The 24,087-nt window shown below is 30.5% G+C and overlaps 5 protein-coding genes and 1 non-coding gene across 8 annotated transcripts in view; 4 read left to right on the top strand and 2 right to left on the bottom strand.

Moving 5' to 3' along the window:
- The window catches only part of LOC122523211 (colorectal mutant cancer protein), a 30,223-nt gene extending 24,619 nt beyond the window's left edge, over positions 1-5,604 (top strand). Inside the window, 10 exon segments of the mRNA XM_043644865.1 lie at positions 771-948; positions 951-1,034; positions 2,222-2,508; positions 2,608-2,798; positions 2,902-3,168; positions 3,233-3,428; positions 3,516-3,701; positions 3,781-3,968; positions 4,046-4,148; positions 5,081-5,604. Of these exon segments, the coding sequence (XP_043500800.1) occupies positions 771-948; positions 951-1,034; positions 2,222-2,508; positions 2,608-2,798; positions 2,902-3,168; positions 3,233-3,428; positions 3,516-3,701; positions 3,781-3,968; positions 4,046-4,148; positions 5,081-5,191 (1,791 nt within the window). The 3' untranslated portion in view covers positions 5,192-5,604.
- Positions 4,551-5,068, bottom strand: LOC122523574 (small integral membrane protein 4). Its single transcript, XM_043645419.1, has one exon. It carries the CDS (start codon positions 4,873-4,875, stop codon positions 4,645-4,647), a length of 231 nt encoding a protein of 76 aa, XP_043501354.1. The 5' UTR covers positions 4,876-5,068; the 3' UTR covers positions 4,551-4,644.
- On the bottom strand, positions 5,520-7,026 carry LOC122523564 (pre-mRNA-splicing factor SPF27). Its single transcript, XM_043645405.1, has 3 exons — positions 6,765-7,026; positions 6,351-6,616; positions 5,520-6,256 (listed from the first exon to the last, which is right to left on the bottom strand). The coding sequence occupies exons 1-3, from the start codon at positions 6,837-6,839 to the stop codon at positions 5,854-5,856; spliced, it is 744 nt and encodes a 247-aa protein (XP_043501340.1). The 5' UTR covers positions 6,840-7,026; the 3' UTR covers positions 5,520-5,853.
- Positions 7,027-7,203: 177 nt separating this feature from the next.
- Positions 7,204-10,033, top strand: LOC122523559 (60S ribosomal protein L4). Its single transcript, XM_043645399.1, has 8 exons — positions 7,204-7,310; positions 7,770-7,947; positions 8,065-8,310; positions 8,512-8,636; positions 8,891-8,989; positions 9,061-9,332; positions 9,556-9,715; positions 9,808-10,033. Exons 1-8 carry the CDS (start codon positions 7,308-7,310, stop codon positions 10,015-10,017), a joined length of 1,293 nt encoding a protein of 430 aa, XP_043501334.1. The 5' UTR covers positions 7,204-7,307; the 3' UTR covers positions 10,018-10,033.
- LOC122523711 lies at positions 8,365-8,434 on the top strand. Its single transcript, XR_006305360.1, has one exon. It is a non-coding gene; the product is annotated as a small nucleolar RNA SNORD18 (small nucleolar RNA).
- Positions 10,034-10,127: 94 nt separating the features above from the next.
- LOC122523555 (neuronal acetylcholine receptor subunit alpha-10-like) lies at positions 10,128-24,003 on the top strand. 3 transcript variants are annotated; one of them, XM_043645390.1, is made up of 10 exons: positions 10,128-10,704; positions 10,975-11,064; positions 18,298-18,434; positions 18,818-18,972; positions 19,173-19,356; positions 21,277-21,493; positions 22,060-22,194; positions 23,001-23,170; positions 23,353-23,485; positions 23,565-24,003. In XM_043645390.1, exons 2-10 carry the CDS (start codon positions 10,998-11,000, stop codon positions 23,816-23,818), a joined length of 1,452 nt encoding a protein of 483 aa, XP_043501325.1. In that variant the 5' UTR covers positions 10,128-10,704; positions 10,975-10,997; the 3' UTR covers positions 23,819-24,003. The 3 variants fall into 3 exon arrangements, with proteins under 3 accessions (XP_043501325.1, XP_043501324.1, XP_043501326.1); XM_043645389.1 differs by having other exon boundaries at positions 10,128-11,064; XM_043645391.1 differs by lacking the exons at positions 10,128-10,704; positions 10,975-11,064 and adding an exon at positions 13,191-13,435.
- The last annotated feature ends 84 nt before the right edge of the window (positions 24,004-24,087 follow it).

The raw sequence follows: 24,087 nt of genomic DNA, 5'->3' as shown, positions 1-24,087 counted from the left end.
GTAGTCGTCATTAGCGTCTCGTCTCGTCTCGTAACATAACCGACACGCGTGAGTGATCACGCGAAGGACACTCAGTACGAGACGCGAATCTACAAAATTTTCCATGCTTTTCCTCTTCCTTTCGGTCGAACTCATTCGATCCTTATTTCTCTTTTTCCTTGTTTTTCCTTGTTTTTTTCTTTTTTCCTTCTTTTTTTAATGAGACTCTTAACGCGCAAAACGACGTTGCCATTTTGGAATACATATGTTACACGAGTTCTCGTATTTCTTACTCTTTTTTTGCTGTTTTTGTTCTCCCTCTCTCTCTCTTTCTTTCTCTCTTTCTCGCTCGTACTTTACGAAATGTTAAAATTGTCAAGGATTCGAGTTGTGTAACGTATTTTATTTTAATTCACGATTAGATTTCACACATTTGCATACTCGCGAATTACGTATAATATATACGAATTAGATATAAATTGAATATTTCTCGATTTAATACTCATTTATAAACGAGGTTAATTGTTTCTATTTAAATAACGATTACTCCGGGTCGCACAACTCTTTCCATAAATTTTTTTTATTTAAAAACAAATCGATTAATAATGACGATCAACGACGGTTAAACGTATCTAACGAAACTATATAATAATAAGAATAATAATATTAATAGTTATAATAGAGACTCTTTCACAACGTAATACCTTTGTTTTTACGATAATTAGTTTTAACGTTTAAAACAAATAAAGAGGCAAAAAGACAAATGGGGGGAAAAATGATTTTAATTCCAGCTCCATGCAGCGGCATTGTCGTCGTTAAGATCCGAAGTCGCCGATCTAAATTCACGGCTATTGATAGCCACTCGTGCGAGAGAAGCTGCTGAAGTAGCTTTAGCAAGAGCAGAAGTTCAAGCTGCTAGAGCTGAGCAAAGAGCTGAACAGCAGGCGGCCAGACACGAGGAGAGACTTACCGATTGCATTCTGTCATTGCGGAGCTTGGCAGACAGGTTGGAGAGGCATCGTGCTAAACCGTAATTGCCGAAGAGGATGAGTCCGGTAAAGAAATTCACATTCATTCCAAGAAGCTAATACTCTTTCTCCCCCCACCCCCCACACTACCACCCGCTCTTTCTCTCTCTTCCCTCTTTGTTTTAATTCTTTTCCCTTCTATTGTGAGACGTAAATTATTCAAACTACTTCAAGCATGCACAGAATGTTGAAATGTAAATATAGATAACGAACTTCAACTTCAACTTCAACGAATTCACTTAAATACATATTTTTATTCCGAGTTCGTTTTTTTTCTTTTTAATTTAAATTTTATATTAATTTTTTGCGTATATATATTACATTATACGATCCTGTGAAGATCTTCAATATTGGGTGCCATCTCGAATGTGATAGAAATCGTAAAACTAGCCAGGGATCGGAGGAGATCGTAATACGTAATTCCGGTGGAGGAGAGCGGAAGGGGGTGGAGATAGATCAAGGTGAATGGGAGAGAGAACCTTGGGCGGGGGAGAATGTCCGATTCCAGTTGTGCGTGCGAGGAAATGAACAATCGAACAAACGAGGGTAACGGAAGTAGGATTTCGTTTCCTATTCGCAAATAGTATTTGCGGGAACACTGATGTATGATGCTGATGATTGCCTATGCCGCCTTATACCTGTGTCTTTCCGCTTATGTGTTGGTGAATTATTATTTTCAATTTTGTATTTATTTCAATTGTCAAAAAGTTTGATTTATGCGGAAATGGGGAGAAAAATTATGTAATACTTGACAGAAACCTAATGAGTTGTTTAATAAATAACACGGTAATTTTTATTAGATGCGGGAAAAAAGATGATACACCATATTAAAAAACGCAAAGCCCATTAACCGGACCGCATCTTTGCCCCCGTGCTCGTCCCGCTGCTTTCCCCCCCCCCCGGCCCCGCCCTCCCCCCTCCGCCTCGTGTGACCACAGTTTCGCCGTGTCTCCTCTCCCCGCCTCATTTCCCCTTGCCCTCCGCTCCGACCTCGTTCGCCTTCCCGCCCCGGTTTGCCCGTTTTACGACATCCTGGACCCTCCTTTCAATCCGGTCCCGCCTCCACTGTGGGACTCACCCTCAGCCTCGCAACCCCCGTCCACAACTCTTTTCCATGTCGTCCCCTCTGCTCTAGGCGACATGGGCGAGTTTTCATTCCGTGTGTAGCTCGTCCTTATACTTTTCATGCCCTCTCAACTATCTTGCTAAACTAGCTCACTACAAAGCAATAAAATATAAATTAACGCTCGACGGGGTGAAAAGAGTTCTTTTCAACGCGTTAGATTTCAAGTTTCTTCTTTATCGTATTCACAGACGAGGAAACACCAGCTCGCCAGAACCTCTAACCGCACCTTGCTCGCCACTCCTGCCACCCCTTCAAACACCACCGACAAAGAGCGTAACGAGGGAAGAACCGCCGGTTCTCAAGATGGCCGAGAGAGTGAGACTAAGGAGAACAGATGAGAGGCACATCACCGGCCCCGATATTACGAATCTCGGTGTATGAATTCAATTATTTTTCTTTTTCCCCTCCTGTATATATTTCCTTTTTCATTTACAGTCAAGAATATGATATAAAAATCTAAACATCATATTACAGGTTTGTTCGACCATGGTCGCCGAGCATCTCGTATCTGATCTTTTAGAACAATCGAATTTGCAAGAGTTAAATGGTTCAGAAAAGCAATTTGAGGTAGAAACGGAAAGATTGAACAGTAGATTGGAACATGCTCGAGCGAACAACGCTGTTCTTGCTTTGACCTTACATGAGAGTAAAGCACAATGCGATAGGTAATTTTATCGAGGACGTTTCAATACGGATTTACAAAGATACGTAACTAGATATACATATACATATGTACGTCATTCGAATATATTTTTTTTTTGCACTTAGATTGAGTTTACTGGTTGGGAAATACGAATCGAATGCAATGGCGTTAAGATTAGCGTTATCCTATAGCGATCGTGCCATAGAAGCCTATGATGTTCTCGTAGCTTTATTAGAAAGTGAAATTGCACTTTCTACCGAACGAAATAGCCTTACTATCGACAATAGAAGAGCAGCTGAGAATGTAGCTTATCATCTGTTGAACAGACTTGAAAATGATTGTGCTAATGTTATGGGTGCACCTTGGGAAGATAGTATTATTTTATCGGATGAGTATGTATATCAAATTGTTGAAAATCTTTGAATATGAGATTAGACAATCTTATTATTTTCATAGATCCGAAGTAACTTGGACAGTCGAAAATGAAGAGAGACTTAGAAGACACATCAGCAAATTAAAAGGCGAACGTGGTATGGTTAGATCTACTGCAGTAGAATTGGAAAGTGTTCATGTTGAACCACTTAATTCAAAAAATACTATATCTCTCGCGGAAGCTAGAAAATTAGATTTAGAGACTGCTGTGCTTATGCAAGTTAGTTTAACAATTATTATATTTAAATACTAAATTTTGAATAGTAGTAAAAAACGTTGATCGATGCCAAATTTAAAATATCGTTAGGAACTAATGGCTATGAGAGAAGATAAAGCAGAATTGAGGGCAAGAGTATTTCTTTTGGAAAAGGAAAGAGCTACGATGGAACTAAAATTAAACGCGCAGGAAACGCAAATTGCAGCACAGCATGCTGCTATAGAACATCTTCAAGGACAACTTAACGATACAGAGGCTATGTTATCGATGAACAAAGTAATATATTTTTCACATACATATTTTATAAATGTATCATCTAATAGAATCAAACAATGTGTTATGATGTTATTTGTAGGATCGAGGTCTTAGTGATAATGAAAGTGAGGGTATTGAATCTGAACTTATAGAAGCTTTGGGTAGAGAAGCAAGATTGAAAGAACGCCTCCAAGAATTAGTTTCCACATTAGACAAAGTAAATAAAAATTCAGAATTGAGACATCAACAATCCGCAGAACTTGTTAATGATTTGAAAAAAGCTAACAGGTGATATATTTTATTTGGTCAATTGTAATAAATTGATTTTGAATGAAAAGTTAAATTTCTGTTTGTATATATTTTAGCACTCTGGTACAAACGTTGGAAAAAACAAAGAAAAAATATCAATCTAGATTAAAGAAATTAGAACAACAAATGTTGGGAATGGTAGAAAGACATACAACGCAGGTATGAATAATAAATATCCTGAGGTAGATATTATACTCGCATTTGTACTTTAAATTAAAATTTATGGTTATAAATTATCTTTTCTAACTTGTTGTTTGCGCATGGAATATATTATGCTATCTAATCACAGCCTCAAGATATTTTTATTTCTTTTTTAAAGTTTATTTCATAGAGCAATTTGTTTTACTATTTCTGCTGAATATAATTTATTCTCTATTATGCATCTCTCTTTGTATAATGCACATATATATATTTGATATTATTATAAATTATATCAATTATTTGTTAGCTTTCCATTGTTTTAATTCTTCAGCTACCAGCTTATCCACATCGGAGAGAGGTTGGTATATAACGTGGACAGTTTGTGCTCCAGCAAACATAGTTAACAATGATATAATACTAAATTTAATGAATGGCCAAGACATATCTTTTAATGTTTGACGGTTCTTTGAAAGAATATCAAGTATTCTTAGTAACTTTTAGTACTTATTAGTACTTAGACATTGTCTCTTGCAGCTTTACGCAAATTATTTGCAACTATTTCTTGGACAAGTCGTTTTTTATATACTGTATAAAAGTTAACCTCGCCAACATGCCAGTTGATCATACAATATTCTAACAATGCACCACTAAGAAAAAATAATGGTAGGAAACGATAAATACCAAAAGTTTTTTCACCAGGCCACTTTTTCAGAAATTTTCTTACTATTTTATGGTAATTTGACATTAGTACGTTGAAAATCTTACAATACACAGCAGAAATATTCTTGTTTAGCAGCCATATTGAATACTGTGCGCGCGCATTCTTGCATCAGACGAATTATCGACATTGTTATATATATATATATATAACAGTATATAATATATAAATAAATTTTTTTATACATATTTATAACATAAAAGTGATTAAATTTTTAATAATTTATTTATAGGTTAAATCACTGAAACAACGCATAGCTTTGCTTGAAGAAGAAGCATCAGTATATAAAGGAAGTTTACCATTGCAATCGCAAAGCTCAGGAGCTAGTGAAACATCTTTATGACAATTAAGTGACTAATTAAAAAATGATAAAAACGTAAACGTAATTTATTCAAATGCGTTTCCTGCCGTCGCGAAACGTGCGAAATAAAGATTAAATTTATGTATTTTTTTACTCGAATAATTTCTTAAGCATGACGCTTTGCTATTCGCTTTGTAATTTTACGAAGATATATATATGATATGATATATCATTCTCTTGTAGAATACAGAATTTATGCTGGGAATTGTGACGTGCTATGAATACTTCGACGCGTGCAAAAGCTATTTAATAATATGATGAATTATAAATATAAATTACTAGTAATGTTGTTTCATTCATAGCAGTGATATTTACTTGTAAATATGTATATTGTAAGACATAAACAGAAGTGTGATACATATAAACAATAATTAAATAAATTGTGCTTTATTATATTTAACATTTATATAATATTGAAATATTGTACTTTCATAATTTATAATGCAAGATTTCTTATGGAGATAATTCAAGTCTTTTTTTTTTTTTATATTTATACTTATGCTTACAATAAGTCACAGATATATTTGTGTGTATAATTTCAATACTTGTATTACACAAGCAAATATCATTTATATAAAATTGACAATGAGGGAACAGATGCGAATACACACCTGTGACTCATTATATCTATTTGAACAAAATTATTACATATCTTGATTTTCAGCAAGATTCATTTGCATTGCCATAACTTCTGTAGCACTTTTTCCTGGAATAGCTGGTTCTTCATCCCCTGGTACATGATTTATTTCTACTATCTCTTCTTTATTCATTATAGATTTTTGTAAATGTATTTCCTCTTCTATATGCACACACGCTTGTTCAATTTCATAATTCTTTGAAACTAAACCGACCCATTGAGCTTCCAATGCTCTTAACTTTTCTCCTCCTTGTGTTTGCTTTGATTTCCTTTGCCAGTTAACTTCTTGAATCTGTTTCCTTAAAGTCTGCAGTTGTTTCTGTGCTTGACTAAGTAACTGAACTAATACTTCCAAGTAAGATTTCCAAGCTTCGCAACCATATTCCATCATTAAATCTAAATTACATATTCTATAATTTTAAAATAAAAAAAAATTGTAATACAGGGAATATAACATATAATTAATTCTATAATATATATATATCTCTCTCATAAAGATTTTACCTAGTTGCTTGATGTTCCAATTGAGCACTACTATTTTCTACGCTTTCATTCCAGGCTGCCAAATCATTCATTTTACCAGGTGGTGGTGGTGGAAGTTCATAACGTTTCATACTGAGTACCTCCATAGGAGAACGATTCTGCATCCTTTCAAACTCGTGTTTCATTACATCGGTCTCAAATGCATTAATATTTAAAGGAGGTAAATGTTCCAAATAATTTTTTGTTGGTCTGTATCGTCTTGTCTCTTCTTCAACCATTGCCAAAGCCTGAAATTGAATAATTAAAGATACATCCTCCAAATACCAAATATAAACTTGTTTGTATCCATAGTAAAACTTTAAAAAACATAATCCATACTACACTAGGTATAAAAGTTTCATTTTATATATAGGTTATTTATTATAAATTACATACCGCTTCCCTAACACCAGGTTCGTCATATCCTTGGTCTATGTAAGGTAATGCATCAACAATAACTTCTCCAGCCATTTTTTAACATAAAAAACAAAACTTTCAATATATGCAGTTTCTTCGAATAAATACAATCACATTTCTTTCGTGTGACACTTAATACTACTATACAAATACTTTTCTGTCAGTGTTAAATTGAAACATTACAGAAAAATTCGCCTTAAGGTTATGTATACTTTTAGTGCTACTATAATCACATTTCTATAAAACTGCATTTTTCGTGTACAAATTTCTTAACCAATAGGACACAACATTAAAAAAGTACGCCTTAAGGTTATTTAATGCTTTCAGCGCCTCCTAACGGAAGAAAAAAAAAGCAAGTGTTCAATGCAACAACCGGACGTGCCGCTAAAGTTCGCCGATTGAGCATGCGTAAGTTGAGAACTCCAGTTTCCGCTTGCATCGTCTTTCTTTTATGGTAAGGTAAGTCGTAGAGACTGCCTGCCTCGCGTATGTTATTTGGAAAATTGTGGAATAGAACGCGAGATGGTAAGAATAAATTATTATCTTTATTACCAATTTGACATCGATAATGTCGTATTAATTTTTAATTAATATTTACTCTTTTTTTTTATATCCCGAAAGTTTAATGTTAGGTGATAATTTGTTTCGTGGACCACGTGTAATCTGTGTACTTTAGTAGGATGTATTTTTATGAATTTAATTCGTTTTTTACAATTACACTTGCACAAAGATCTATTTTTCAAGATTCATCTATAATTTATTACGATAACATCATCTAAGAAAAGATCTCTATGATATAAAGCATTTGAAATAAAAAGTCGTTACTTATTTCTCCGGCGGCCATGTGCATGTAAGAATTCGTTTGATTATCTCCAATACTCTCTTCTCCAATAGAACTTTTTAATATTTCGTTGTAATTATTAAGGAAAAGGAAACTTATTTTAATATTTAACTTCATATTTTCTTATTATTTCTTTATTTTAGTCGTTATCAACGGCGCGTCCTTTGGTTACTGTATATAGTGACAAAAATGAGCCATCAGGAGACACCATTTGTTTGCCATCGGTGTTCAAAGCACCGATACGCCCTGATATCGTAAATTTTGTCCACCAACAAGTTTCGAAGAATAGTAGACAACCCTACTGCGTTTCGAAAGAGGCTGGTAAATATATTTTTTATAATCACTAACCAGTTAACAACACAATATGGTATTTCAAATTCTAGATTTAAGTGTATAATAGATTAATACGATTATGAATAAGTAAATTTTATTTTCTAGGCCACCAAACTTCTGCTGAGTCATGGGGAACTGGTCGTGCTGTAGCACGTATTCCTCGTGTTCGTGGTGGAGGTACTCATCGTTCTGGTCAGGGTGCATTCGGTAACATGTGTAGAGGAGGACGCATGTTTGCACCGACTAAGCCATGGAGAAGATGGCACCGTCGCATTAATGTAAACCAGAAGAGATACGCTCTTGTATCTGCTATTGCTGCTTCTGGTGTTCCTGCCCTGGTACAATCTAAAGGTAAATATATATATACATGTTTTTGATTATTCTAAATTAATATATACATATAGATGTTTATGATGATTTAGCTTTGGTCCGTGTTTCTGATAAACTGATTATACATAAGCTTTTTTCTGAGAGTATAGTAATTTATTACTAACATATACCATTTTTGTTAATTACGATAACTTATGCTGATCATATTAAATATTTCTACAGGACATATGGTTCAAGAGGTTCCAGAATTCCCTCTTGTAGTTTCTGATAAAGTTCAGGAATACAATAAGACCAAACAAGCAGTTATTTTCTTAAGGCGTATCAAAGCTTGGAATGATATTCAGAAGGTAATTGAAAACAAGATTGAGAATACTTATGTTGGCACTGTATAATGTCCACATCTTTACTAAGTCAATTAGTTTTGGTGTTCCAAATCAAGTGCTAGAGTAATATAGTTGTCACAGGCGTTCTAATTTAGTATTTTTTTTTTTACTAAATTAGGGTATGAACAACTGCACACGTTTTTATTTTATTATAAATATTATTAATTATTGCATCTTTTAACTGTTTGTACTGAACAATATTTAATATTTGTTTGTAGGTTTACAAGTCTCAAAGATTCCGTGCTGGCAAAGGTAAAATGCGTAATCGTCGTCGCATTCAACGTCGTGGACCTTTGATTGTCTATGGAGAAGACAAGGTTTGTAATTAAATACAGTAAAAAAAGAATCTTAAATTTTTCTATTTGCCTAATTAAGTATTTGTATTTAGGGTATACGTAAGGCATTCCGCAACATTCCTGGTGTGGATCTTATGAACATCAACAAGATGAATCTTTTGAAGTTGGCACCTGGTGGCCATGTTGGCAGATTTGTTATTTGGACGCAGTCTGCTTTTGACAAATTAGACGCACTTTATGGAACTTGGCGTAAACAGTCTAAGCTTAAAGCAGATTACAACTTGCCCTTCCCTAAGATGGCCAATACTGATTTGTCTAGACTTCTGAAATCTGAAGAAATCAAAAAAGTGCTGAGAGCTCCAAGGTAATATTTTTTTATTGATGTTGAATTATAATTATTAGTATTAAATTATATAATGATTCTGTTATTCTTTTTTTATTTTTACATATTAATATGATGATTTTAAGGTCCGTGTTGTTGATTGACAATGATTATAATTTTAAACCACTTCTGATAAAAATTAATTAAAAATCTAAACTTTTTATTCTCTTTGACAATTTCTAATGCGTGACATATCAAATTACAGGAAGAAGATCGTACGTAGTGTGAAGAAATTGAATCCATTGAACAATACACGTGCAATGTTACGTTTGAATCCATATGCTGCTGTATTGAAACGTGCAGCAATTTTAACAGCACAAAGACGACAATACGAGAAGGATTTGATCTTAGCCGAAAAACGAGGAGTAAGTACAATAATATCAATCGATTTGTTTTATATTTACATTATTCAACAAGTTTGAGATACATATATAAAAATATTTTATTTCATTTTTAGATCGAACTTCCTAAAAATGCACCAGCTCTAAAAGCTAAGAGACTTCAAGAAAGACGCACGAAACAAATTTTGGCATATAAAGCATTAAAGGGAAAGAAACTTAAAGCTCCGAAGAAAGCAGCCCCGGCACCAGCAAAAGCTGCAAAGCCAGAGCAAACTAAAACGGATGCTCAAGCAACAAAAGCTAAAAGTCCACCACCAACAAAATAAATATGATTGAACAAGCTTTTGTCGTTTATTCAAAATTTTTATTTCAATATAAATAAAAATATAAGAAGTGACGAAATAGCAAAATTTATATTTCGATCACCGTTTAAAGTACTTTATTTATATATATAGATATAAAGAATTTTTTTTTTTACATTAGTATGGAATTTAAAAATGTTCTATGAGTGGAACTCTCATAAAAATGGTATTATCATCGAATACTTCAATAGATGCGATTTTTGCATTTGCTTTCATTGGAATGAAAAAGTTAATATTTCTAACGTGACGTTGACCACCCAATTCTCGTAATTTAATGTTTAAAACATTTTCCGTAGCTAAAGCAGCAGTACTTACTTTAAATCCTTCTATCTTCATTTCTGCCTGCAATATATTTGATTTTTTACAATTTATAAGATTTTTACATATACCAATAATACACGCAATAAAAATTGAAAGAGTTAGTACATTTTGAAGAAAAATTACTTACAGCAAAATATTCTTTACTATTAATCATATAAAAATCCGGTATTTGAGTCAATTTAAATCGTGTTTTAAATCCACTCGAAATCATTTTAAGATCTATATAATCGTTTTGTTTTAATAGTATGGCGTTGTCCAAACAATGCTGAGGCAAATTTTCCATAATCAATCGATGAAGAATTATTATTACAAACGTAACAGGAATTGCAGGTATCTGTTATAGAACTTAACCTGGCATTTGCAAAATGTTAGAATTACATAGATTATTGATTAGATTAATTCTTTTGTTTCGATTAGCTGTTTCCAAAGTTGTGGCACAAAAAAAATAAGAATGACCAGTTTTTAGATATCCTGTAAAAAAATACGGTTACTTAAAATATTCCTGAAAACATTATATTTAAAAATCTATTGCACATTTAACTTACATGTACAGTTGACAAAAATTTATTTTAATTGATCACATTTTTCGTATTTTACTAGGTTTAATACTAGGTGCAGTTAGAATGAGCATTCTATGTTTATTGTCTACTACAGCACGTATTTCATCGCTGTCTATAGTTTCCGGTATAAGTAAGTTTTCTCGATGTTTAATAATTAATTTTGTTAAATCGTTAGATACCGATTTTTCAATAATATCCGATAAATCTTTCCTTAGACGTCTTAGAACGCTCACTCGAAGGTTATTACCCTTAACAGTTATTTTCGTGGAGGACATATCAACTTCCGGTGCTAGTAACATCTTAGCCTTCGTAAACGATGAATACGCGATGATTAATAATTTAAAAAATTATATATTTACAATTTTAATATATATATATAATTAGGTTAAAACCTGAGGCTTCCTACAATATCATTGATCATTTTTTTTTAACCCTCCCTCAAGAAAAAAAAATGGTTGATTAATTTTTTATCTTATAAGGTCACTGCTTCGTATAAGCCATTACAAGAGAAAAATTAATGAGCTCCAACCTTTTGATGGTTTGATGACTTTTTTATAATACGTGTTATAAAAAAATGTTTATATAAAATAATCTATCGATCGCGATGAATAACAATGTTCGAAACGAACAAAATTTTGTTCTTTCTTATATTTTTGAGTACTTTTCTTGTTATAAATATTAGTATTACAATTTTGTTGGTATGTACATACCTCGTAAAAATTGTCAGGTCGAATACCTATGGAAACTATTTGCACAATGTAACTGTTATCCAATGATTTGGTTAATGATATTTTTGTAGAATCAGTTATTCTTTTATCGTGTAATTTTGGACAGTAAATGCTACCTGTCTCATGATCACCATGACATTTTGTACATTTTTCGTTCGTTGCACTCATTTTTTTATGCATTAAGAATTACGTTTGTGTAATTTGATTATTAGGATTGTTTTAAATCTTATCAAAGATCATAATCGAGAGGAAGAGAGAAAAAATAATAAATAAATAGAGAAAATTCTTAGGTTATAAAATTTTAATAAGATATACAATAAGACTTATCAATTTAGGGTGAATATATTAAAAATTTAATTCGCGTGCATTTATTTGTGTGAAAATCGTAAATAATTGACTAAAGCTAATTACGTGGATAAAACAAACGATTATCGATTGGAATTTATGCAAGAGATGCAACTTCGATTATATTGGTCAGAATTCATAAAAAAAATAATCGAATAAGAAGATATTTTTATAACTCATATTATTACAATAAAAATAACACCGATAAAAATAAATTGGTTTAAATTTAAATTATAGCCAAAAAATAATCATTAAATTTGGTTTTCCAGTTTCGATTTAACTAATATATAAAGCTTTTTTAAATATTTTTCTTGAAAGAAATTTATAATTTTATTGCGAGAGGTTTCGTTTGAACATTTTTAAAAGTGGTCCCACGAAATAATTCTAATTACATTTTGATTTATCTCATTTTCTAAAATTTGAGAATAAAATTAAAGATATTTTCTTTAACAAAGAAAGTTTCGGATTAGCGGTCTCACGATTTAAATATATAATACATAATATAATTCGCGTTCCAATTACGAAGTAAAATCCTCGTGAAATATTCTTTTTCTTTTATTTTTTTTTAACACCTCGATGCTTTGAATTGCATAATCGAGATTAAAATATCGCCATCTTGAATAATTCCAGCATCCGTATGTATGTAAATACATAATTACGTTCGTATTTACCACACGCCTGAAGACTTGAATATTCATTTGTATATTTTCAGTTACAGGAACATTTTCTAAAGAAAGAAACATTCTCATTCTGTTTTTTGAAGAATCTAACAAAGTAAGAATACGATCGAATAAATAATTTCTTAATGCAAAATCGATGAATAATAACTTCGTCTACTTTAAATCTATTTAACATTTCGATATTCGTTTTGATCGACCCAATTCGATCATGGTAATTTCGATAATCGCAATTAGCCAATCAAATGTTGCGATCGATAGTTTATAAATCTCATCATGGCGGCCGCCGATTGTGTTTCCCGCTCTTTTCGGCAATTTCGTAAAGATAAGTAGCAGATAACAAAAATTATACGAATTATTAATTATAATTTAAATAATATTTAATGAAGTAAAAGTTATTTTTGTCCTTTTCGTTTATATGAATAATTTTAATAGTTAATTTTTGTATCTTTATTAATTTCTAATTTTTTTTCCCATCTTATATTCTGAATTTTTTTTCTCGTAGGACTATTTATCATTAAAACGTTCGTATATCTGTATTGTTTTGAAACGCCTGCGCGAATTTCCTTTTGAAAGGAAGGACGGTAGGGGTAACGCGGGATTCAGGGGCGAAATTGCACCGTGGTTTTCAACTACCGGATATCAGTAAAAGACGGGCGGTCTCGCGGTTAAGTCGTCCTTCGCGATTCCATGTCGCCTTATCTCGTCCTTTTCCTTCGCTACGGAATTTTGGCGGTTATTTTTAAGAATGGTAAGTTTTAACTCACACTCTTGAATCATCTCGAAATTGATCTTTTTCAATTTTTCTTTCCAAATTATACTATGTTTTATTTTATCATTTATTTTGTTTGTTATTTGTTTTTGTATTTACCCTAAAAACAAGTCGTACGTTTTTATCAACCAATGAAAAATGTCGAGCTTTGATTAGAACATATTCAAATATTCAATGACAGAAACTAAACGAAAATCATTTTTACGCTAAACTTAAGTCATCGATATAAACTTTTCTTTCACGTTTCATTCGTGTTATATTTCAACGATAAAAGTTGTTTGTACGTCTAGTTTAACCTAACTTTTTAATTTAGGTTATAACATATATAAAGTTGGAAAGGATCCTCGCTTCGTAGGATCAGCTAATTTACCGACCGTGTTTCTCTCCTTTCAAATTTTCACGAATATGGACGTTTCGATCGACCGGGGTCAAGGATTTTCCTTGAAATATTTTCCACGACGAATTCTTTTTTTTTCTTTTTTTTTTTTTCTTTTTTATGCCCTCCACTCCGGTTGTTTCTTTTTCATTTGAAACATGTGTGGGGCGGTGTGGTAACGTAACACACGTTTACGAATTTATAAATCTTTGAGTAGATTTTAACTATGATCGATATATTTTCGATCAGAACTTTTTGAACGCGTTCAAATTCAAATAAGACCACGAAATAGAGCATAATCTTTCTTTAATGTTTTTTTCATATCCCATTATATCTATCCGTTCGATCATTTTTTTCTTCAATTATTACCGAGACGTATCAATTTCGATATTTTATTATGATAACGTTATACAGTGTGTCCTAAAATTCGTTTTTATCGAAAAACAAAAAATAAACCGCAAAAGAATAATATAGATTTTTTAAATAGAATTACAATTATTTGATTTTCATTTTAAGATAATGTACACACAAAAATGATTATAATATTATAATTATATATATATATATATATATATAAATCTCTAGTTATAGTGTTGTTAAAAAAACGTATTGATTTACGATGTCGTCATTCCAAATACCTGCCAAAATGAAATTTATAATTTTTTTATTTTGATAAAACAATTTTTGGGACACTGTAAATATAATATATTTCGGTAATAAATTTGATCGTTCTCTTTAATCTTCCTATCATATATCACTTTTTAATACAATGTTGACCAATAACGTGTATTCTTCAGATTGCGCATGTATCGAATATTTGTAATTGTCGAAGTAAATTTACAATTGTCCATAATCCATTGTTATACTATTATTTATTGCAATGGATATATTATTTGTTTAATGATAGAATATTATCAATTTGCTAAAATTCTTAATATTTGAATAACTTTCATTAATACTTATAAATGAATTATTAATATTGAATTAGCGAAACGCATTATTTCCTTCATATATCTAACAATTGGTCAACAATGTGAGTTAATATCGTGCTCGATAAATAGTCATTTTGATTTCATGCTTGAAACATCGAACGAGTGGCGTCGTTTTATGTATTATATGTACATTTCCTTTCTATAAAATATGAGATAAAATAGTACAGCTGGAAATCAAATTTTTCCCTCACAGAGCTTACATTTTCAACATTATCTTTTATATGTATCCTTATGTATTGGATAAGAGATATCAGAAAAATGAGATGATCGAATTCAAATGCAAATTAATTAAATGAACAATAAACGATATGAATCAGGATTATAAACGTATATTTGTTCCGGTAATTACAACAATGAACGAAGTAAAAAAATTGTATATAACATTGTGATTTTATGATTTATCTTTATTTTATAATTAAATATATATATTAAAAAATATATCATAAATTCAATTTAAAAAAAAAATATTTTCACTTTTGCATCAATCCGCTATATTGTAATTTCTGGCGCATTCAAGTGTTATAAGAAGACTTATAAAAAAGTTACAAAAAAAAAGAAAAACAATCGGTGAAAAAATATTCGTCAATTTCGAATGAATCGAAGTGAATTATTCGATTCGGTGAAATCTCTTTGTTATAATCATTCTTTCGACGAGCTTTCATTCGAAAGCTCACTCTCTTTCTCTTTCTGTGTTTTTCATGAACGCTCATTTAGAACTCTCATATTGACGAAGCTTCATATTTTTTTAGCTTGAAACTTTTATTGTACTTTAAATAACGTTTCAAAAGACTCGTAAAAAATTAGAGCAAAGTAATACGGACTTAAAGGCCAAACAAAGAAAACGAAAGAAAAAATAAAAAACCATTTTCATATCGGTATATTTCTTATAATAATTTATGTTTTGTATAATCTTGAAAATGGCGCGTTTTACGCACGAAATCACGTGACACCGTGATCACTTTCATTTTAGGCGGGATATTTAAATCTTTACAATACCTTTTGATAATTTTTTTTATATAGACAAATACATATCTATATAATAAACGTATTTTGTATATATATGTATATTTTTATAAATGTATTAAATATGTATGTAATATTTACGTTCTATATCACTATTTATAGACTCAATATAATATATCTATATATAGAATATAATTATTGGAATTATAACTACTTTAAAAAATGAAATAAGAATTTTGTTTAAAATTAAATGGTATCTCGTTCACATTGTTAATCTAGAGTTTTTGAATATCGAGAACTATTTTGTGTAACAAGATCGATTAAGACAAGTTCGATCTCCGATTAAAGCTCATTTCTACTCACTGTGCCCGTTAACTCGAACGTTCAACTCGACAGGATTTCCTGCAAGAATATTATCGCATTCGATCGAGTTGTAAATGAGTTTCGTGTTCCATAAATTTCTCTGCCCACTCTTCATTCTTCTGCCCCTTCTCCACCTTCTCCGTCAAATAATTGAAGAATTTTCGTTCAAATTGTAGCGTCCATTTATTCGATTTCCAATCTCCCACATCGATTTTCTATTTATCGAATAGAGTCGATAGAATCGTTCGTAACTAAAACGAATAGGTATTTTATTATTTCTATATGTCGATAGTTTTGCAAATTTATACGGAAAATTAGGAATAATTTATTCCACGTCGTATCGTACGCATCAACATATTCAAACGATTTTATTTATTTTTCTACAACGATCATTTTTATCAGACAATTTGTGTAATCAGAATAAGATTGATGTGCGATCTCGTTTGGTAAAAGTTATTGGACGATATTTTTCATTTGTTTTTCTTTTTTTTTTATCTCGTTATATCCTTGCTGTTTCTTCTCATTTTTTTTCTTTTCTATTATTTTTTCCCAAAGGATCAGAAATAACGGGCTATTATTACACGTAAAGTATTATTAAAAATTTCTCGTATTCTCTACCGTAATAATAATAATGATAATAGATAATTTGAATGAATAATAATGATAATAAAATGATTAATAAATAAACATTTAATAATATCGTAAAAATATATCTAACGAAAGAAAAAAAGAAAAAAAAAATGTAATGATATTAACTATAAAGAATTATCTTTATGTCTGCCATAAATTCATGTTATTATTTGCAAGGATTCCGTAGGCGAGACATTTATTATAACCTCTCGCTTATTGGTTATCAGATTTCTCGTTAATTGGATATGATAATATATAAAACAAAACGATAATCATATATTTTTCAAAATGAGGATAAGAAAAATGAAAAAAAGTTTTTTTACACGTAACTTTAAATCCTTTATGATTAAACGAATCGTAATCCTATATCTTTGAAAATAATTGAAAGAGAACATAATGTATAGATATTTAAAAATATACAACTGATAGAATTTATTTTTTATTTTTTTTTTTATTTTGTGTTGTTACAATATGTAGCATACCTATTCGCGTTTATGTATATACACGTATACGTACCTGTATATATTTAATAAAATCTAAAGTAGACATTTAACAAATATAATTGATCGAACTTATACTTTATTTTACTTTATTTTTTTTTCTTTTCTTTTCTTTTTTTTTTTCTTTGCTACGATACATAATACATCTATCTATATATATATACACCTATATGTATTTCACGAAATGCAATTTGTCGCGCGAATCGATGCGAGAAACATCTATCACATTCGAAGGACGTCTCGAACGTAAAAATATTTCGATGTGGAAACGACCGATGTTCCCTTCGACTGTGTCCGTCATTTTTTTCAAACGATACTTTTCTGTCGGTTCTTCGATATCATGTCAGAGATTTTTATCCTATGTGTATATACATAGAAAATATATTTCTATATATATATATGTGTGTGTGTGTGTTGTGTGTGTGTGTTTTCTAATCTGTATAATATTAATTTCATTATTAAACTAATTCTACGATTTTTATCTATACTTAACACTCATTCTTATTGATCAGTTGTTATACACATAAATATACGTTTTAACGATTAATTATTTCATAATTGAATTGAATTAAAAACGTTATTTAAAAGAAATTATAACTTCGAAAACATCGTTAATATCAAAATGAAATATGTTCTATGTATTCCAAGGTTTCTTTAACTTTTTTTTAATAAGAAGTTTTTATACAACACTGGGTATATAGACATATATATATGGAAAAAAGTATTCAATTAAAATCAATTGAAATAATTATTGATTAATCACGAAGAAAATTAATTAACAACGAATCTTTAATCAATCATTTATTAAATCGAAAATTAAATTGCACGTTAATGAGATTAATGTATACTTGTTTCTTTTTTTCTTTATTTATAAAGAATTAAATTTTAATTTACAATTAATTTAATATTTGATGCTGCCAACTTTTTTTAGAATGCTTATCTCGTAATTAATTAAATATAATTATATCTAAATTAATTAAAGTGAATTGTGTAATATATTTGGATTTAATGTTTCAGGTTTTTGTGACGAAAACGAATACAAATTGACAAAACACTTGTTGGATGGATACGATGCTGCTGTAAGACCAGCTAAAAATTCCTCCGAACCTTTGACCGTTGTCTTTGGTCTTGCTCTTCATCATATCATCGATGTGGTAAGTGATCGACCATGAAAATTCTCTGAACAATGAATATCTATATATTTACATGCATAAATATAAGAGTTGAGTAGTGGGTATGATATTAATACCTACGCTATTTATAATAATTACCATAAAAATATATAAACAAATTAATATAACGAAACTTCAGCCAAATACTAATCAGATTTAATTTTATGTCTCCATCCTCGTGAATATTCTTTTTAATTTGACAATTAGAAAAAAAAAAATGAAATAAGAATTATAATCAATTTCTTACTCGTCAAATACAGTTAACTGGTTTAATATACTATGAATATATAGTATAAAAATATATAAATGAATTATTGATGATCCTATTATAATTGGTAATTAAAATGAATCTTTTCGATTGGTAGGATGAAAAAAATCAAATACTAACGACCAATTGTTGGGTCACACAAGTCTGGACCGATCACCATTTGAAATGGAACACCTCGGAATTTGCAGGAATTCAAGTAATTCGTGTCCCATACAATCGTGTTTGGAGGCCTGATACTATACTGTATAACAAGTAAGCAGATGTTTAGATTTGTTTCTTTTTTCTATTTATTTGAATACTAATATTTAATTAATTCGAATTTGAAATATCGCATAAAGTTTGTTACGATAGGAAAGATACGTTTATATTAATGAAATTAAAGTAATAAAAAAGAAAGGATTATCTAACACGCGGATTTAAAATTATATATTTTATTAAATATTTTTGTACAGCGCAGATCCGCAGTATAGTTCAGCGATTATAAATACAAACGTGATTGTCAATCATACAGGGGAAGTAGTATGGTTGAGTCATGGTATTTTTCGTAGCAGTTGCGATATCGATGTTGAATTTTTTCCCTTCGACGAGCAAAGGTGTGCATTGAAGTGGGCCTCTTGGACTTACGATGGATATCAGGTATATTATTTATATATTTTAAGCCGACGTGATAATGAAATTAGTCTAATATAAATAAATATGAATAAACAACAATAAATTATTACGTATTTCAAATAATACAAAAACTTTATAAGAAAACTGGTTTTTGACTTATTTGATTATTCACATAATTACTGGCTCTTACATACGTTTCAAACAATTTCTTTTTAGTTGAATATTATTCTAATTACACAACTTTTCATTTATCTTTGACTTATTAGTACATTTTCGTAATTACCGGCTTTTGTAATGTTTGAAATAATTTCTTTCTATGTTTTTTTTTTTTTATTTATTAACGAAAGAAAGAAGGAAAAAAATTGTATAAGGCATTTAATTTTAATATCTGCATCATATAAAATTTTATTAGTTTTATTTGTGAAAAAATTTGGAATTACTATTTAACAAAGGAAATACGCTGGGAATATTTCTTCCGTGAATTTCTACCATCTTTAGCGACTTATTGTTCGACGGAACAAGGAAAAGAAAAAAAAAGGAAGAGAGAATAAAAATAGGAAAAAGAATGAGAAAAATTCGCGAACGTAGGGTCCAGTCCCTGTGGATTTTTCCGAGCAATTAACTTTAACCATGCATGGAAAAAAGCGCTTGCCAAAGGGTTGTTAATATTTACGATCTTGTATCTGAAAATCCACATCGCGTTTCTAGACGATTCTGCGCGATCCGTAGATCTTTAAATTCGATTAGAAAAGAACAAATAGATCTTTATATATTTTAATATAACTGTTAAATAGCTTTAAAACATACTATGTTTTTATCTTATCATCAAGGAACACAATCTTGTTAGCTTAAATTACATTTGCAAACTCTCAATTTACTTTGACTAACAGTTTTCCGAAGGAAAATCAACATAGTCGTTAAAGAACTTACATAGGACAAAGAACCTATTGTATAATTTAACAGCATGTAAAGTTTTTACTAGTTTGTTAAAACGGGTCAATTTTACTTCAACTATTTCTAACATAATCGTCTTCCCCCTGCCCTCTTCTCTCATATCATAATAATTAGTTACAAAAATTAAAAAAAAAAAAAACAAATATATCGTAAAAAATTAATTATTACAAAATTATTACACAATTATATGTACACAAATTATTAATTAAACAAAAAGAAAAATATTTCATTTATATCGTACAAAATTAATATCATACTTCAAAAGATACTTCTTTTAAAAACGACTAATCCCATAATTGATATATTTAATATCAAATTAAAGTATATCATAAAAAACAGATTTAAAAACATGATGACTAGACCCCATTTGTGTTGTGTATAGTTTGTTAACTATGAATGTTGGATCGATGTCTGGACGATCGGGTAAATCATTTCAGAGGAGCAAATCGAAAATGTTAGTTCGGCACGTCGTCGAAAAGGGTTCCGGGCAGATCGAAGGGCTTAATCCTGTATGGAAGAAGAATTCAATGCGAGCCCAGATTTACTCCCACCTCAATTGGTGAGGTCTCTCTTCCTCCCACCCCCTCTTCCCTTCTCTCTCTTTTAACTCTTCTCTTCCTTTACCCTCTTCCTCCATCTCCTTCCTCCTGTTCCTCCTACCCCCCCCCCCGGCTTCTTCTTCTTCTTCTCCTTTTCCTATCCTACTTTCCAATCTTCTTCAATTGAAGCCATTTTTCACGACGCATAATTCTCTGGCCCCCGTTAACGGCAAAGTGTGATCGAATTAATAATTAGATTTAAACGGGGGGTGGGGGTGGGGGGTGAATGGGGCGGGTAAAAAAAGTAAAAAAAAAAAAAATGAAGATTGAAAAAGCGAACTCTGAAGATTAACCCAAGGTATAAATTTTAATCCTTTTACGCTTCTTTTTTTTTTTTTTAGTAATATTCGAACTAATGTTTTTTTTGTCTTCCTCGTTTATTTTGTTTCAGATCGAATTAGAGGAACAAAGCAAAAAAGGGGACATAAGTAATTATCAAGCAAACGGTGAATTCGATCTCGTAGATTTTTCTGCCAGACGAAACGTCGAGTATTATTCTTGTTGTACAGAACCTTACCCGGATATCACTTATGAGATCCGCTTAAGACGACGATCCATGTTTTACGTCTTCAATCTCATCCTTCCTTGCATACTTATCAACGGTATCGGTGAGTTATGACAATGATATATTACTGTATATTTTGTTCCTTTTTTTTTCTTTTTCTATTTTAAAATCTCTTCCACGTGAGAATGACTTATTTCGAAACGTTCTACTTATTCTTTTTTTTCTTTTTTAAACACATTTGTACATTTATCTTTTATTCTTAACGCATATTCCGCGTAATTTGAAATATTTCAGATAAAATACATGAAAATATTGCTTATATGTACGTTGTGAATATCTCAATCGAATTTTTCGATATTAAATTATGAAATTATTTCTATTTTAATATTACGATTTTTGTTTTACCAATTAACGAAATATTATTTCCAACTCGACTAATTGGAAAACATTTTTGGAGAGGAGAAATTGAAGAAGAAAAAAATTCAAGGAAAGGAAACGAAAGATTTTTTTTTTTTGTTTCTTTTTTTTACTTCGTTTTGCACCTTTAACCATAAAAGATTTTTATCTTTAAAGTTAGAGGCGGATTCGTCTAAAACCTTTCATTCGATATTCCACAGTTAAAATGTCACGGGAGCAAAAGTTTTTATCACTCGTCTTATGTTTGTGTAGCTCTACTAGTATTCTATGTACCTTCGGAATCTGGAGAAAAAGTCACTCTTGGGATCTCAGCTCTTCTTTCGATGACTGTCTTTCTAATGACAATACGTGAAACTCTTCCACCAACGGAAAAAACACCTTTGATCAGTCAGTATATATAATATTAATTTTATTATTACTATTTATTAAAAAAAAAAAATGTATTTTTTATTATCACACGGTAACTAAGCTAGCTTTGCATACGAAATAATAACTCGACAAAATTTCAATACAATTTTCTATCGTTTGAATAATTCATTTTAACGGTACTGTGTATATTTACAGGATATCCCAAAAGTCGCTTTATACCGAGAAAAAGAAAATCCCAAAGTATTTTTATGAAACAAGAATATATCGTATACATGGAGATTTCATTGAATAATAAATTTACAATTGTTCGGCTCGGTAAAGCCACTTTTTGGGATACTTTATATATATATATATGTACATAACATCGTATAAAGTAATTTAAAATTGTGTATATGAAATAATCTAGAAGCCAATCAAGATCATTCCCAATAATATGATTACTGAGAATCCCTGCTTGTACAGTGACGTTTCGAATGCGTTGGCGTGGAACCAGAGGAAACCAATCGGGACGGCGTTTATATTGAAACAATAAATAATGACAATTCTATCGATACCCTGCAGCCTCTGTTTCTATTTAAAGTTTTAACTAAATCAAAGTAAAAGAAACGGAATTCTTTTTTATCTTTGTTTTTTTTTTCCTTTAAAAATATAATCCTTTTAGTTTTGATAGGATGTGTCACTGATTGTGAGTGAGATTGTAAAAGAAAAAAAAATACAATATTACTTTGTAACTAATAATTTAAGTAATATATATATGTATATGTATACACGTATGCATATGTGTTTAATAATGTCATTATATATACTTTGCTTTTCTTATTTAGGTCTCTATTATGGAGTAAGCATTTGTCTCGTGTCGTTCGCGTCAGGATTAGCGGTATTGACTTTGAATTTACATCATCGTGGCACGAGAGTACCCGAAGTTGTGAGATCGTTAGTTCTACACAAGCTGGCAAGAATAGTGTTTCTTAATTTTCAAGAAGAGAATAAGTCGGTAATGTGACTAAGTTTTTATTGAATATAATACATTTTTACGTATAAATTTTCGTATATACGTATTTATACATATATTTACATAACGTTAAAATATTTTTACTTTAAAAAAAAAAAAAAAAAATAAATATAAAAAGAAAACAACTTCATATTGGATTTACAAAATCGTCACAATTGTATTAGGAATCTGCAGAATCAACGAGAAAGGTAAATAGTTGTCCATTACATTGTAAAACTGATTTACCTCATCAACAAATGACGTCACCTAAGCACGTTAAGAGAAAGCAGGATAGTAACAGTAGCAGTCCTAATCTTGGTAAATTTTTTTAATTTCTTTTAAAGTTTTAAATCTTCTTACATATATATAATCGTATTATCGTGTTTGATGATTTTAGAATTTGGAAAGGATTCTAATCTGGAAATTCAATGGACTCGCATTTTGGCAAGAGTGCATGCCACTATTGAGAGAAACGAGAGGCGTTTAGCTGAACAAGATAAAAAAGAAAGAACGGAGTTGGAATGGAAACAAATCGCTTTAGTTAGCGATCGTATATTATTAGGTATTTTCTTTCTAATGACTGTCGTTAGCACAGCCGTTATTTTATATGGTTCGCCACCTCCTACTTCACAAAGTAAAAACTATGACTAATCTTAAAAATGATTTGACATTCTATCAAAGTCAATTTTTTTATAAAACGTCAAATTACGATTGCTCTCTATATTGATTACATTTAATCGTACTATGCAACATATTAAAGTATTAGAACGATATACAGTAATTTAGAAAGCAAGAAAGACTTCGAAACTTATTGTATGGCTCGATTGTGATGTTTTTTTTTTCTTCGTGCGGCTAATATTAAAAGCATGTTTTGCTATACTTTTTTACACTATGGAATTTAATAATCATAAGTTTACTTG

The sequence above is a fragment of the Polistes fuscatus genome, unplaced genomic scaffold (genome assembly GCF_010416935.1).
Source record: "Polistes fuscatus isolate 324 unplaced genomic scaffold, CU_Pfus_HIC Scaffold6, whole genome shotgun sequence".
In the NCBI taxonomy this organism is placed as follows: Eukaryota; Metazoa; Arthropoda; class Insecta; order Hymenoptera; family Vespidae; genus Polistes; species Polistes fuscatus.
This window is presented reverse-complemented; position numbering and strand designations above follow the sequence as displayed.